At 43.1% G+C, this 14,307-nt stretch overlaps 1 protein-coding gene across 4 annotated transcripts in view; it reads left to right on the plus strand.

The window, feature by feature from the left end:
• UBE3C (ubiquitin protein ligase E3C) overlaps positions 1–14,307 on the plus strand; it is a 118,062-nt gene that overhangs the window by 53,566 nt on the left and 50,189 nt on the right. For 3 of the 4 annotated variants that reach the window (XM_082398823.1, XM_082398825.1, XM_082398826.1), the window contains 5 exons: positions 2,919–3,076; positions 3,233–3,465; positions 11,684–11,788; positions 13,795–13,882; positions 14,207–14,304. In XM_082398823.1, the coding sequence (XP_082254949.1) occupies positions 2,919–3,076; positions 3,233–3,465; positions 11,684–11,788; positions 13,795–13,882; positions 14,207–14,304 (682 nt within the window). The remainder of the gene's footprint in view (positions 1–2,918; positions 3,077–3,232; positions 3,466–11,683; positions 11,789–13,794; positions 13,883–14,206; positions 14,305–14,307) is intronic. The other variant, XM_082398824.1, reaches the window with a different exon arrangement.

A 14,307-nucleotide genomic window follows, 5' to 3' on the forward strand; every position in this document is an offset into this window, starting at 1 on the left:
TCTGCCTGATGGTTGCCTGTTTGTTTATGGCATTTGTCTCCTGGTGAGGAGAGGAGTCATGGCGTGTGAAAGAAAAATGAGATAGTATTGATTATATTAAATGATTAATATTATAAGTTAGTAAAGTTATACAAATTTTTAAAAACTCATTATTTCTTAAAAGCTCATTTGAGAATGAATTTCTTTGTAATTTAATTTATTAAAATAAAGTCCCTCAAGAAACTTACAGTGTATTAACACATTCCTAATGTGTATCTCATCCTGTTTATTATTGGAATAAAGTTAAGATGAGATGCCTGATTTTCCTGAAAATGGCTTTAAGTGTAACTTGAAAACATCAATGGTTTCGTGGCGGGACTTACACAGCCGGGACTTCTGAGCTTCAGCAAGCGTAGGGCTCATTAGAGGAGCGTGTCAGAGTGCAGACTTCTTTGCCCCAGCCCTGAGGCTTGGGTTCGGGGCCTGGGTTAGAAGCCCGGATCTGTGGCCTCACGGGCTCCTCGGTGACCGGGCTGCAGGTGAAGCTGGAGGGGCGTGTGGGCAGCTGGTTTCTGTTTTCTGATGGGCCTCTCTTTACCAGAGCCTAACCGGAGGGTGTTTTGCCCTGTCACGGGCCTGTGTGGTGAGGCTGGTGTGGTTCGTTTATCGTCTTTAACTCAGTAGGGCCTGTTTTGAGTATATCCTGCCCATTTCTTTTCACATTGACTCCAGTGGTTAGTAGTACTTACAGTAGCCCTCTTAAAGCTTTTCAAGGCAAGAATGCATTCACTAGAAGCTTCTAGAGACGACGAGAAGCTCTTTCACTTAAGGGGGAGGGGGGCAGTTGCCCGGCCCCCTGTGGAAACCCCTGTTCTGAGGGTGTGTACAGAGGTGAGGGTTTGTCTGAGGTCTCATCTGTGCTCCTAATCCAGCCAACTCTCCGAGTCACGAATCAGTGTCTTTCCTTTCATTACGGTAAATTACGGACTTCTTATTTGCACATTAAGTCTTTGACCTGTTTTGAGAGGAGTATCTGAGTCAGTGTTGATGGCGGAAAGAGCAGCCAGCAGAGAATCAGGAGACGTGTTTCATTTCAGTCCCAGCTGGATGAGGCCCCAGGCGCGCAGCTGACCCTTCCTGCCCGTGACGCTTCCTCTCATTCACATGAACACGGTTAATTCCTTTTGCCTACCTCACAGGGCGTTAAAGAGAACAAATAAACTAATGGTGAATAATTGCCCTCATCTTTCTTTAGGGAAGCAGTGTAAGAGTTTCATGCGTCCTGGCATACATGTGCATAACTGACACCGATGCTGAATTTAGACCCAAGGATTATTGACGGGTCACAGCTGAAAGCGGCTTTATCGCCCTCTTAGATTCAGGAAATACTTTCTCCGCGTTGCAACTGCTTAACTCGACCTGTGCCATGTCCCCCTAAATAGTGTTTGTCAACATTATCCATTGTTTTTGTACTTCTGCAGTTAGTGACAAGGGAACTAAAAGATACAAACTATTAGTTTTACCAGTATCAGCAAAACAAATGACCGTACCCTTTTGTTCTCCTGTGTGGATGGCACAGGGCTAGGCTTGGTGGGGGTGACCTGAGGGAGAAGGGGGCTGCTGTCCTCTTGGGACTTGGCCACTGCTGTGCGGTGCCCCCGGCACACAGCCTTTTTCTGTCGTCCCCAGGTTGGCGAGGAGGGAAGACAGCGTGCCTGTCCCTTTGTGTCTGCCCTCACTGCACTTTTATTTTGCACGGATGGCTTTCACTCAGCGTGGTGCTCTGTGCTGAGCGCTGGGGCCACGCGGGGCGCTGGCCCGCGTGTGCCGCTCCTCGGCGGGAGCCGAGCCCAGGCTGCACAGCCGGGCCCTGCGCTCCAGACCCGGTGGTGGCCTGCTGTCCCCTGAACTGTGCCCCGTGGACACCCTAGAGCTCCAGGTGGCTCATCCGAGCTGACCAGAGCCCCCAGCGAGGACAGCGCCTCAGCCAGGCCTCAGCTCCTGCTCTGCTCGCCCATGTGACTTGGGGCAGCGGTGGGCCGGCCCCTGGGGAATTTGCAGTCCTGACTCCTGGTCACATGTCGCCTCCTAGATAACTGTGGTTTGGGGGAAATTGATGTTCGAGGTGCAGGTGCGGACGAAGGAAGATGAGAGATTGATCTTGCCCACAAGGTCTGCGAACCCAGGACCGCCGGACAGACTGGAGCGGCGGCGGGGCTTTATCGTTGGGGAGGAGCTCACGGGGAGCCTCTGGGAGCTGAGTTTAAGCCGCATTTAACCAGGAGGGAGAAGGAGACGGTTTAACCAGGAGGGAGAAGAAGACGGTTTAACCAGGAGGGAGAAGGAGACGTGATAGCTCGCAGCTCTTGGGAGGGGAAAGAGACCGGGCGGTCTCGGGACTCCTCGTAAAAGTGGGAGCAGTAACCAGTGACGGTAACGGGGCTGGTAGGTGGAAACAAGGCCCAGCATCTAAAGGGGAGACAGCCTGAAGGTTCTAATTTGGGCTCAACATTTCACTGTTTTGAATGTTCCTAAATGTAAGTGGCTGGATAAATTTTTCATGAGACCAGACCCATCTGCCTTTGTAGAGGCGAAAGGGGGTGGTTTTCAACATAAAAGTAAAGTGTGTGTCTTTAAGAGTGGCGTTACTTACTCTCTGTTCTTCTAGTGAACCTTGGGACCACTGGCTCACTCTCAAATTACTAAGTTTATCCAGTTGAAGATAGTAGCAGGAGCATTAATAAAGAGTGGTGGCTTGGTGTCCTATAATTTATGTTATAGGTTAACCTATATTATTAGAATGACTTTGCCTCCCCTGGAAGTAGTTTAATTGCTAATGTGAACGTTATTTTCCCTGATTATATTTGTCTGATGTCATGTCTTAATTTGTTCCCAAACTAAATCATTGTGGTTTTTTTTCTCCTTTTTCCCGATTCTAGGTCTATGGTACCATTGCTTCAGGTGATATCAAGGGGTTCTCCTATGTCTTTTGAAGATTCTAGTAGAATCATCCCACTCTTTTACCTTTTCAGCTCCTTGTTTAGTCATTCACTGATTTCCATACATGATAATGAATTCTTCGGTGATCCCATAGAAGGTAAGAATTTTGAGGAATTGGTTTGTTGCTGGCCTCATGGCCTGTCCACTTTCATAGGTGATAGAAAAGTTTTAAGCCTTTTAAGTCTTTCAGTGTGTGTTAAGAAATGAAAAAAAAAAAACCAAATATGATAGAAACTTGGATTATGTGTTTCAGTTGTAGGTCAGAGACAATCATCAATGATGCCTTTTACTTTAGAAGAGCTGATAATGCTGTCTCGATGCCTTCGAGATGCGTGCTTAGGGATCATCAAGTTGGCTTATCCAGAAACAAAACCAGAAGTTCGAGAAGAATATATTATAGCATTTCAAAGTATTGGAGTTACTACTAATTCTGAAATGCAGCAGTGTATACAGATGGAACAGAAACGATGGATTCAGTTATTTAAGGTAATGAGTATATGAACATTTTTGTTTACTGAGGTTTAAATAATGTACAGATTTTTTTTGAATTGACTCATTTTAGAAGAATAGAAATACAGGTTTGTTTCAGGCATAATTGTTAGTTTGAAAAACTTTTAAGAAAAGTCATTTTCATTTTACATTTGCCTCCTTTTAAAGCCTTGTTTCTACATTGTTACATGTGTCTTTTATAAATTGCCCCAAGTACTTCCAATGACAAGGTGATGTATAGTTGAAATTTTTTTAATGTTTTCAGTTTTATTTTTCACTAAAAAATCTCTTACAGATTTTATGTATTTAATCTTTTAAGAAATTGAGTAACAAAGGTAGAATAAGATCATTAACTTAATGCAAGTTGTATATAAATTATTTTAAAATATCTTCATTTTTAACCATGCAGAAAGAGAAGTTATGAGTTACCATGGCTGGAATGTTGGCAGGAAACCACCACCACTGAGAACAGAACTACTGGGGTAGAAAAAAAGAAAAGAAAAAGGGTGCTTGACTTCCCATGAAATTTCTGCAGCAAACACATCTAGTCAGCTAAAATCGCTCATTAAAGGAGTAAGAGCAGAAGAAATGCATTTTCCAAATTGAATGCTAGATTTACAGTCCGTTTAATACTGGCGACCTCTCGCACGCTAATGTTCAGTTCGAGTCATCAGCTGTCCCTTTAGGTCTTTTATCACTGCTTTTGTCAAGCTATCTATTTAATTGAAAGAAGTTAATTGAATGAAAATGATCAACTAAGCTTGTATTAATATTGCTAATGGAACTTTCTTCTTGGCCATGTTTGGAGAAAGATGTCAAGCTAGACTTTAGGAAAGGCCCATTAATGCTTGCACTTAACCTGATGGGCTAATTAAGGACTGCTTATTCATCCTACGAGCACACGATAGGCTCTGTCCAGCCCATTCTGCCCGATTTTACAACACATTTCACTTATGAGCACGAGCATTAGTAGCAGTGAGAGTAACTGATAATGTTTTGATTGCACTGAATACAGTGCTAATGCATCATTGAATTTATAATTTGTGCAGATTGATGTAATATATGTTTGCACAATTTATTTCAATTACCTATCTCTATATTTCTAAGTAAACTTTTAGGGTCACTTGTTGAGCCCTTTAATATATCCTTGCTTAAAGACTGACACTTTTGCATCTTTTCTAAGTTAAAAATAAGCTATATCGCCCATTTAAAACTTGTAATTCTTATGGAAGCTTTTCCTGGATATGGGTATTAATGGTAGCATGTATGTTTTTCTTTTAAGTATTTAATTAAACTCGGGGATCTTTGTTAGTAAAACTTTTCATTATGTATGTTATCAGGTTTTGTGTACAGTATCAGATAATTTCATTATTTTATAGCATCTATACAGAATTTCATAATTTTCATATGACAGGCTTATCTTTAGGACCCAGAAGCGTCTGAATTTAATAATGCTGTATAAGGTGCTTTTTCCCTGGTCCTATTTTATTTTGCTTAACCATTAAATGAAAATTTTGCAGTGAATTTTTTCTTATGCCTCAAAATGACTCATTACTACTTTATTAAGGATTGAGGGTTTTTTTTTTTTTTAAGAATTAGGGTAGGGCTTCCCTGGTGGCGCAGTGGTTGAGAGTCTGCCTGCTAATGCAGGGGACACGGGTTCGAGCCCTGGTCTGGGAAGATCCCACATGCCGCGGGGCAGCTGGGCCCCTGAGCCACAGCTACTGAGCCTGCGCGTCTGGAGCCTGTGCTCCGCAACAAGAGAGGCCGCGATAGTGAGAGGCCCGCGCGCCGCGATGAAGAGCGGCCCCCGCTTGCCGCAGCTAGAGAAAGCCCTCGCACAGAAACGAAGACCTAACACAGCCAAAAATAAATAAATAAATAAATAAAATTAAAAAAAAAAAAAAAAAGAATTAGGGTAAAAGTTCACCTTTTTTGGAACAGGATTGTTTTAGGTTTGAAATTGAGTTGTTATAAAGATCTTCTGAGTTTAGAACAGACTTGTTTGAAGACAAGTTTCTGAATGAGATTCCTGTTCTTTGAAAAAGATTTTTTTATTTTGTACTGCCTGCTATTGAGCTGAGCCCAGAAAACAAAACAAAACAAAATCAAGGCAAGTCTTTGAAAGGATTCAGCTGCTATTAGTTTTTCTTTTAAGAAAAAATTATCCTTAATATGAAATAATAAGAATTTAACCCTCAGTGATTGCTGTGTTTCAGACAATATTCTAAGGGCTTTACATATATTAGTTCATATAAAGCAATAATTCTGTGAGGAGGATACTATAATTATCCCCATTTTGCAGATGAGGTCACATAGCTAGTAGATGATGGAGGCAGCGTGTGACCTCAGCTGCTCCTCTCCATTGTCCCTCTGAAAAGTATGAAAATAAACGTTTAGCATTTTCTGTATATTTCAGTGTCAGATTTTAGCTGAAGAATTCAAGGTAGAATCAACCAAAGGAAGTAGTAGCATTTTGCCAATGACTTCCTGCCTTCTGTTGATTTTGACAGAGTTGCACATGATGAGACCTGACTCCTTCAACCACCAACCATTTTCATTTTTCAGCCTCCTGATGGTCCTCTCAGACTAATTTCTGAGAGAGGCTCTGGGGGCTGGTCACAGAACATAGACTTTTAAGTGGATGGAGTCATCTTTCTTTGTCACTGTAAGAATTGAGGTCAGTTTCCAAGCCCTGCATTGACACTGCTAAAACAGTTTATGCATTTATCAAATTTATAAACTCCTCTTGAAGTGTAATTTACAGCTATAATCGCTTTAGCCCTGTGAGGTGATGGGAGCTCCTGTTTGATTTGCCTTTGTGTGCAGCTGCCAAACTGAACTGGAGCCGCCTGAAAGGAGGGACCGGGAGGGAGGCCTTGCGCCTGCCTTACCTGCGTGCACCAGACAGACAGACAGGGCTGCAGTACGAGGGAGTTTCACTTTCCTGGTGGTTGGTTTGCATTTTTCAGTTTCGAAAAGACTCTTTAAAAAAGTTAACCATGAAAGCCACAGCAATGCCTCATTGTAACGGAAACGTGCCGCTATTAACCGTCAGTGTTGGCCAGTGAGGCGAACCCAGGCTCCCTTTGAGGTGGCAGAGCTGCCCCGTGTCCTTCTCTATGTTTGACTTCAAGAAATAATTTTGTAGTGTTTTAAACATGCTGCAGAATACTTTGACTTTTAAAATAAACCAACTTTAACAAATAGTCACTGTTGACAGCAGGAATCCTTACGCTTAGTGACTTCTGTAGGCTAGGGTGTCGTTGTTGTCAGTTATTTAAGCACCCGCGGTGTTGATCCCAGGACATTGGCTCCGCCCTGTGCTGGGGAGTCAGAAGTGAGGTGGACGGAGTCCCTGTTCTTTGAGTGTCACTACATAACGAAAAAGAGAGACTTTCAGCGGACGATGTTGCGCTGGAACAAAGCTAAGAGCACGCGGGATGGAAAAAAGAACTGCTCAAGTCATTCTGAACTTTGGATTACACTAGGAAAATCGTCATTCTGGCCTTTCATGAGATGATGATCTTAAGAGCTGGTACTTCACTGGTTTTTCTTGTATTTCATTAAAAAAAAAAAAAATCATTTATTTATTTATTTATTTTTGGCTGCGTTGGGTCTTCATTGCTGCGCGCGGGCTTTCTCTGGTTGCGGCGAGCGGGGGCTACCCTTCGTTGCGGGGCACAGGCTTCTCATTGTGGTGGCTTCTCTTGTTGCGGAGCATGGGCTCTAGGCGTGCGGGCTTCAGTAGTTGTGGCACGCGGGCTTAGTCTCTCCGTGGCATATGGGATCTTCCCGGACCAGGGCTCGAACCCGTGTCCTTTGCATTGGCAGGTGGATTCTTAACCACTGCGCCACCAGGGAAGCCCTGTATTTCATTTTTACATATTCTTCATTATGAAATCAAAATGTAAAAAATTCTTTATTGTATATTTATCACATCACACATTTACCACACTTAGGTACCCATAAATTATGTGCTGTGTCCTATGCTTTGTTTTGAAGTTTTAAGATAATTACCTAAGATGTTCGAATTTACATACCAGATTTAAGATAAAAAGATTATTACAGTCGCCTTTCAAGATTTGGACTATATGTATTTTTTTGTTGCAATAATAAAGCTAAATATCAGTGATCTCCATTGAGAAATATCATAGTTGAACATCCGTTGCTTTAAGTCATCATCAGATATATTATTATTTATATATATATACATTTATTCTATGATGTAATGTATGTAATGCTTAAGATTATTTCCCTAAGTTCATGAGTCAAGATTTTCTTGTGATCATCATAGCCAGTGAAGTCTCATACATACAGTAATCTTGTGGAACAGCGCGTGTTAACTCAAAACCTTTAACGTGGACCGTCGTCAGGTGTGATGTTTATGAGTCATCTGTGTGTTTCTAATCAGTCACCTGCTTGGTCCTTTTAACATTGGGGTTAAGGGAAACCTGCGTGTAGGTGTCACCTGTTCTGTTTTTTGTTGTTGTTTTTTTTTTTGTCTGCGCGGCTTGTGGGATCTTAGTTCCCCGACCAGGGATTGAACCCTGGCCCTCAGCAGTGAAAGCGCAGAGTCTCAATCCCTGTACTACCAGGGAATTCCCTGGTATCACCTGTTTTTTATTTCAGTGGCGAATAATCAAACACGCATAACAGTTTTGTGCATTTCTGAGTATTTGCTTCAGTAATTTTGTTAGTTCTTGAGTATTAAAGTTTAGATCCAGCACGGAAGAAGATGACATGGGAGACAAGAGTTAAACGTATCATGTAAAATATACTGCTACTATATTTATAACTGTTAGAGTCTGCCAAAACTGTATTGAGTGAGGTACGTGTAGTTATCCCAGTGTCTGCTTGTTTGCTGTTTTATTTCATATTTCTTAACACACTGGTTCTCAAGTCTCACTGTGTTTCACGATCTCCTAGGGATCAGTTAACAATTATTGACGGGCTCACCTCAGGTGAACTAAGTTCCAGTTGCTGTTGGTGGTGCCCGTTGGGGTGTTTGTCAGCAGGAGGTTCTGAAATGCAGCTGGGTTGACCCACAGGCCTGACTGTGCGGTGAATTCCCTTCGGGCAGATATTAGTAACCTCTGATCTCAGTTTGCAGACTTGCACCCCACGACTGAAGTTAATCCTGCCAGGCTCTCGGTGCTGGTCCTGTCTTCTGTCGTAGGCATATCTGTGCGAGGAGATTTGATAAAATTAACTGAAAGAGAAACTGTCTTTTGATCTCAACACTGGGCGTCTGTATTGATCCAGTGTAAAATCGTTACTTCAGTTTTCCTTACCTGTGACACTCTTTCGTCAGTTTACGTGGTTTTTTAATAGTTACCTATGTAAACTTTGCTTTTTCAGTACTAAATATTTCTAGCAGTTTGTGATACTGAAAATGAATGCAGAGAAAGGGAATGTGTTTAAAGGTGTTCTGAAATCACAGAATGGATCCAGTTAAAATTTTCATGGTTACTTAAAATTTGTATTTTTCTCTAAAACTTAGAAGAAAAATAGTTAAAGGAGAAGAATGTTTTTTAGGGGATCTGACATTTCTAAAATATTTGGGGAATTGGTCCAGGGCTCATATTGCCAGATTTAACACATGAAAATATGTGTCACCCAGTTAAATTTGGATTTCAGATAAACAACAAATGCATTTTACATACAAGTATGTCCTGTGCAATATTTTGGACACATTTATACTTTTTAAAAATCAATATTTGAGACATATACTTCGAATAAAGCAATATTTGGGTCATATTTATACTAAAAAATTCATTTGACGTTTATCTGGAATTCAACTTTGTCTAGGTGTCCTGTATTTTCTCTGGCAGTCCTATTTAGGGCTCGTCTTCAAGTTTTCTTTCCTGTCAGCTTTAGTTTGTTAAGATATGCTTTTTCCACAGTGCCAGTCTGTTGACATCCCTTCCTTGCCGTATCTCAGGCCCACATCACTTTGTACCTTCTGCTTTCCTCCTTTCTCCCCCGACCCCCCGTGCCTCCCTTCCCACCTCTCTCTTTCTCTCCTATATTTTTGAAAGAGGATCAGTGATACTAGGATAGGACATTTTATGTTACTTCTTTTTCATATTTAGAATATGGAGATATGAAAGGGAATGCCATATATTGAAACTTTATAATGTTTAATTTCACAGTAATTTAAAAGAGGAATGTAAATTACGGCATTAATTACTTCTTAGATAGTTTGATAATGTTTGTGACCTATAGAAAAGAAGTGTCCTCATCAGCATAGATTGGATGGTGGTGAGTACCAGGAGGTGGATGACGGCTCGCTCCTCGGGGTCAGGCAGCTGTGAACTTGAGCGTGTGCCGTGGGGATGGTGCAAGAGTCTGGGGTGTTGTGTGAGAGCCTTAAGTTAATGGGTGCAATTAAATAAACACACGTAAGTGTTTGTCAGAAAGCACGTCTTTTGTCAACAGTTGTGGTGTGTTGGGGGTAAATTTCAGCACAATGTCTATTAAATCCAAATTTACTCAAAATACCGATGTAATTGGTTAGGTAAAAGGAGAGGTAAGACATAATGTGCGTCCTGCCACAAGACTGTACTTCACTCTCCACTGTTGGAAGAGCATCTGTTGATGCGATCTGTGTGGACCCGACTGAATTTGTCCCAGACCCAGAGAGCACATGGAATGAACTTACTGGGATCTTGTCTTTTCTTCTGAAGAGCAGTAGTGAGAGACTTCCCAGAGTTGGTGCCGTAGGTCAATGGCCTTACTCTGTTTATGACCAGCAGTTAACCAGATAGAACCAAAGACCAGGCCTTTCTCAGTCTACCTCAGCTGTACTTAAAATGAGTCATCGTAAAACATTGCATGTGTGTAACCTGACCCCTGAGCAACTGACTGCTTACCTTTGCTCATTTCTGCTGATTCAAAAAGGACAGTACCATAGTATTACAGTAAGCTTTAAAATACCACAAGGTAGACATCACAGCTAAATTGGCAAGATATATCCACCAGTGTACAAGCTGTGTTCTAGATCTTGAGAGGTTTTTGCTAATGTGGTTTTGTCTGGATGGCCAAACCGCTCAAGCATTACTTTTTCTCTGTCACTGGGCAGATCATCCAACCGGTGTTGGTGTCATAGTGGCCTGAGATATCAACCAAGGACCCTTTCTTACCCACTTTCGTTGGACACACAATGACATTTCCTAGTTCTTTATTCAAATTATATTTTACTGAATCAGAGGCAATGTGTACAGAAGCCTGGCTGACTTTTTCAGAAAATACCATCATAGTCATTAACTACATAGTAGTTGTATGATCAACTCCTGGTTGTAAAGGTTTAAAACTTTGGTTTTACAACTTTGTGTTGGTTTATCTTTGTTTATTACAAAACACATTTCTATTTAATGTATAACTTCATGTCTTTTTTAAATAGACAGTACCATTAAGATCTCTTTAATCGTACATCACAGAATTCATTGTACAGTTGTCCGCCATCAGGTACCTACTAGTTTTCTTGGTAGGTACTTGGGTTCTGTTCATGGGGGGCTTACTGCACAGCCAGAGAGGGGCAGATGCGCATCGGGAAACCAGCAGTGAAGGACTAGACTATGATAATGCGGGGGGTTGGGTAGCCAGAGCGTGGGGGGAGGCTTTCTGAAGGACGTCACGCTGGGCTTGCGTGGAATTGCACTGGGACGCAGACCTAATTCCAGAGGCTTGCGTAAGGGAAACACTGAAATCGTCTTTCTTTTTGGAAGGTTGACAGGTGTGTCTAGGACACCGCTTCCCGCCCCCCACCCCTCCCCCGCTGCCAGCAGCCTTGAATAGAGTGTTTTTCAGAAAAATAAGAAATGTGTTTTACCTTAGGGAAATTGCTGTACTTGGAGATGTCTTTTATTATAGCTCAAATGGGCTAATACGTTTCCCCATTTGTGTTTTAAAACTTAATTACTGCCTCCCTTGCAGTTTTTAAGAAATCAGCCCTTGCACACATTTGTGTTAATAATTTTCCTATCTTTGCCGGTAGATATTAACCGCTTTGTACCTAAAACTAACTCCTGTAATCACAGAACGAGGCACTTTTCTGCAGACTGACCTGGTGGCGGTCTAGCCAGCTCTTCACCGCGGAAGCCAGCGTCCTCGGGCACGGAGGTGAAGCGGTGCCGCGGCCTCTCACTCCTGACCAGAAGTGTTGCCACAGTTCCCGAGCCTGTGTGTGACGTGTTTCTGTTCTTCCTCTCAGGTTATCACCAACCTAGTGAAAATGTTGAAGTCCAGAGACGCGAGGAGAAATTTTTGTCCTCCCAATCACTGGCTGTCAGAGCAAGAAGATATTAAAGCAGATAAGGTGTTACTTTTAAATATTTTTCATTAAACGTACTTTTTCAGCTTTTATCTTTTGGGGGAGAAGAATAAATCCTTTAAAGTTGTTTAACTTATTATGTAACTAAATATTAACAGTAAACTTTTGTGTTACTAACTCTTAGTTCACCTAGTAGAACGTAGAGCAATATCATTGGCTTCCACAAGCATCCTGCATTTGTTGTTAATCCTAATTTGCTCTTAACCACAAAGTATATTGAAGCATAATGGGGTTTTGCGGGGTTGAAAAAACATTTTTGCTTTTATTGTTATTTTCAGTATATATTTAGTACTTAAGAGATGGAACTTATTTCTGGTTTTCTAAAGGGACAGAGAAATTTGAATATTACTAAGATCTAGATCTAAAGTCGATTCAATAGAATAATCTATTTCAAAATAAATTAGGATAACATTAACAAAGGACATGAGATGTTTTCATTGTTGTTTGTCAGAGAAACTCATGACTGGATTCATCTCAGAAACTTGGGGCTGGGGGCAGAGGGTGGTGGGTACGGAGGAAGCAAGATCACAGAGATGTTAAAGAAAACAGGGCTGTTTTAGAAGCATCGCTTTGTCCGCATGGAGTATTGTCTCTCTGAGTTAAGCGTGTGGCTTGAGCTCTGCCCACTGGCCAGGCTGAGATGCTGTGGCAGGTCCTGCAGCAGTGAAAGCCCCTGGGGCCCATGTCAGGGTTTCTGAACATTTCCCACCGAAAAGAAAGGGTCCTCGGCACAGTGGTTCGCGGCAGGTCCAGGGAAGAAGTGCGCGAGACGGTGGCGTGTTCTTCCACCTGAGAGCGGGGGCCACGGGAGATTGTGTGAGGGCCGGGGGCCGTCTCGAGGGGCTCTAGCAGCCAGAGGCGGAGGCGAGCGCCAGCACGGTAGGTGCAGAGGACTAACCGTCAAGTGTGTTTGAATCTGTGAGTTCATAAGGATGCGAAAAAGAAGAACTTCATTAGCCATCTTTGTGGGATGCAGAGGAAACACCCTCGTCTTAAATACCGGTAGGAAGAAGGAAGTAATCACACCTCTAGCCTGCCTTTCCTTTATGAACTGTTCGTGGGCTAACCATGGAGTCGATGCTGTGAGAGCCTCCTCGACGTGGAAGTGTTCCAGCTGACAGTACGTGAAGAAGGTGTCGGCCCCCCACTCAAGTACAGTGGAGACGAGGGCCGGAGGCCTGGGAGACGAGGGTCTGTGCCGCTGCTGTGCTCCAGGGAGACTGTCAGCTGAGCCAAGCAGTGTGTCTGGTGCCTATTGACAGCTGACTGCTGTTTTCCCACAAGTTCTCGCTCGCATTGCTGACCTGCGACCAGCGGTGCTGAGCGCGTGCCTCTCGAGGAGAGGACACCGTCCGCCCCCGAAGTGTTTCTGCCGGAAGCCAAGCCTGGCGAAACTTGCAGGTGTAACGACAGATGTATAGGAAGTGGAGGGGCTGGAAGTACATGCTGACACCATGATGCTGCGATTAGCAACATCCACACAATGGGGAAGATGACAGGACAGGTGCTTCTGTTTCCTCATCACAGTCGCAAGGGCAGAAACAAGGGCTGAAGGGCCTGACAGGTGAAAAGGAGTCAGGGACAGTATACGATACCAGCCTGATTTGGATGCTCATTCAGACGATTTTTTAAAAAATTGTGAGAGTGAATATTTGGTAATAGTGAGAAATTAATTTTTTAAGGGTGATGTGGTTTTCTTCGTAAAGCAGTCATAGCATGATGATTTACTATGTCCAGATATTGCACGTCGTTAAATAGAACAAGTAGAGATTTCCCTGGAATGTATTTAGAAAAAATATTTAGAAAAGTGTAAAAGAGCAGCCAGCACAGGAGAGAGGTTATGAAAAGGTCTCCTGAAAAGGACAGGAGATGGAAGAGAGGGATGTAACTAAATAAATGTGAAACACTGATGCAGCTCGAATGAGGCAAGGTAGAAGTGTGTGCTGGGACACGGGGAAGGGCTGACTGAGCAGGGTGTCTGGTCCCCACAGGTCACCCAGCTCTACGTCCCGGCGTCCCGAAGTGCGTGGAGGTTCCGCCGAATGGGGAGGATCGGCCCCCTGCGGTCCACCCTGGACGGTGAGTTCCCTGGGACCTCGCTCTTTTAACTCGAGTTTATTGAGGTGTCGTTCGCATACTGTGAAGTTCGCTCTTTAGTCTGCTGGTGTGTGATTTTTGACCATGATCAGCCAGGTAGAGGAGTTTCATCGTTCCGGAAAACACCTCATGCCTTGGTAGCCAGCTCCTTGCCCCGGCCCCTGGCAACCACAGGTTGGGTTTTTTGTCCCTGTATGTAGTTCAGCTTTTTCCAGAATGTCTTTAAATGGAACCATACAGAGTGTAGCCTTGTGAGTCTGGAAAGGAAGGTACACACAGTAACGAAGGTTTTAAACTGTGTTGCAGTAGGTCTGGAGTCTCCGCCACTGTCTGTGTCTGAGGAAAGACAGCTTGCCATCCTAACAGAGTTGCCCTTTGTGGTTCCGTTTGAGGAGCGAGTAAAGGTA

This window comes from Balaenoptera borealis (assembly GCF_965194805.1).
Source record: "Balaenoptera borealis genome assembly, chromosome: 7".
Classification (NCBI taxonomy): Eukaryota; Metazoa; Chordata; class Mammalia; order Artiodactyla; family Balaenopteridae; genus Balaenoptera; species Balaenoptera borealis.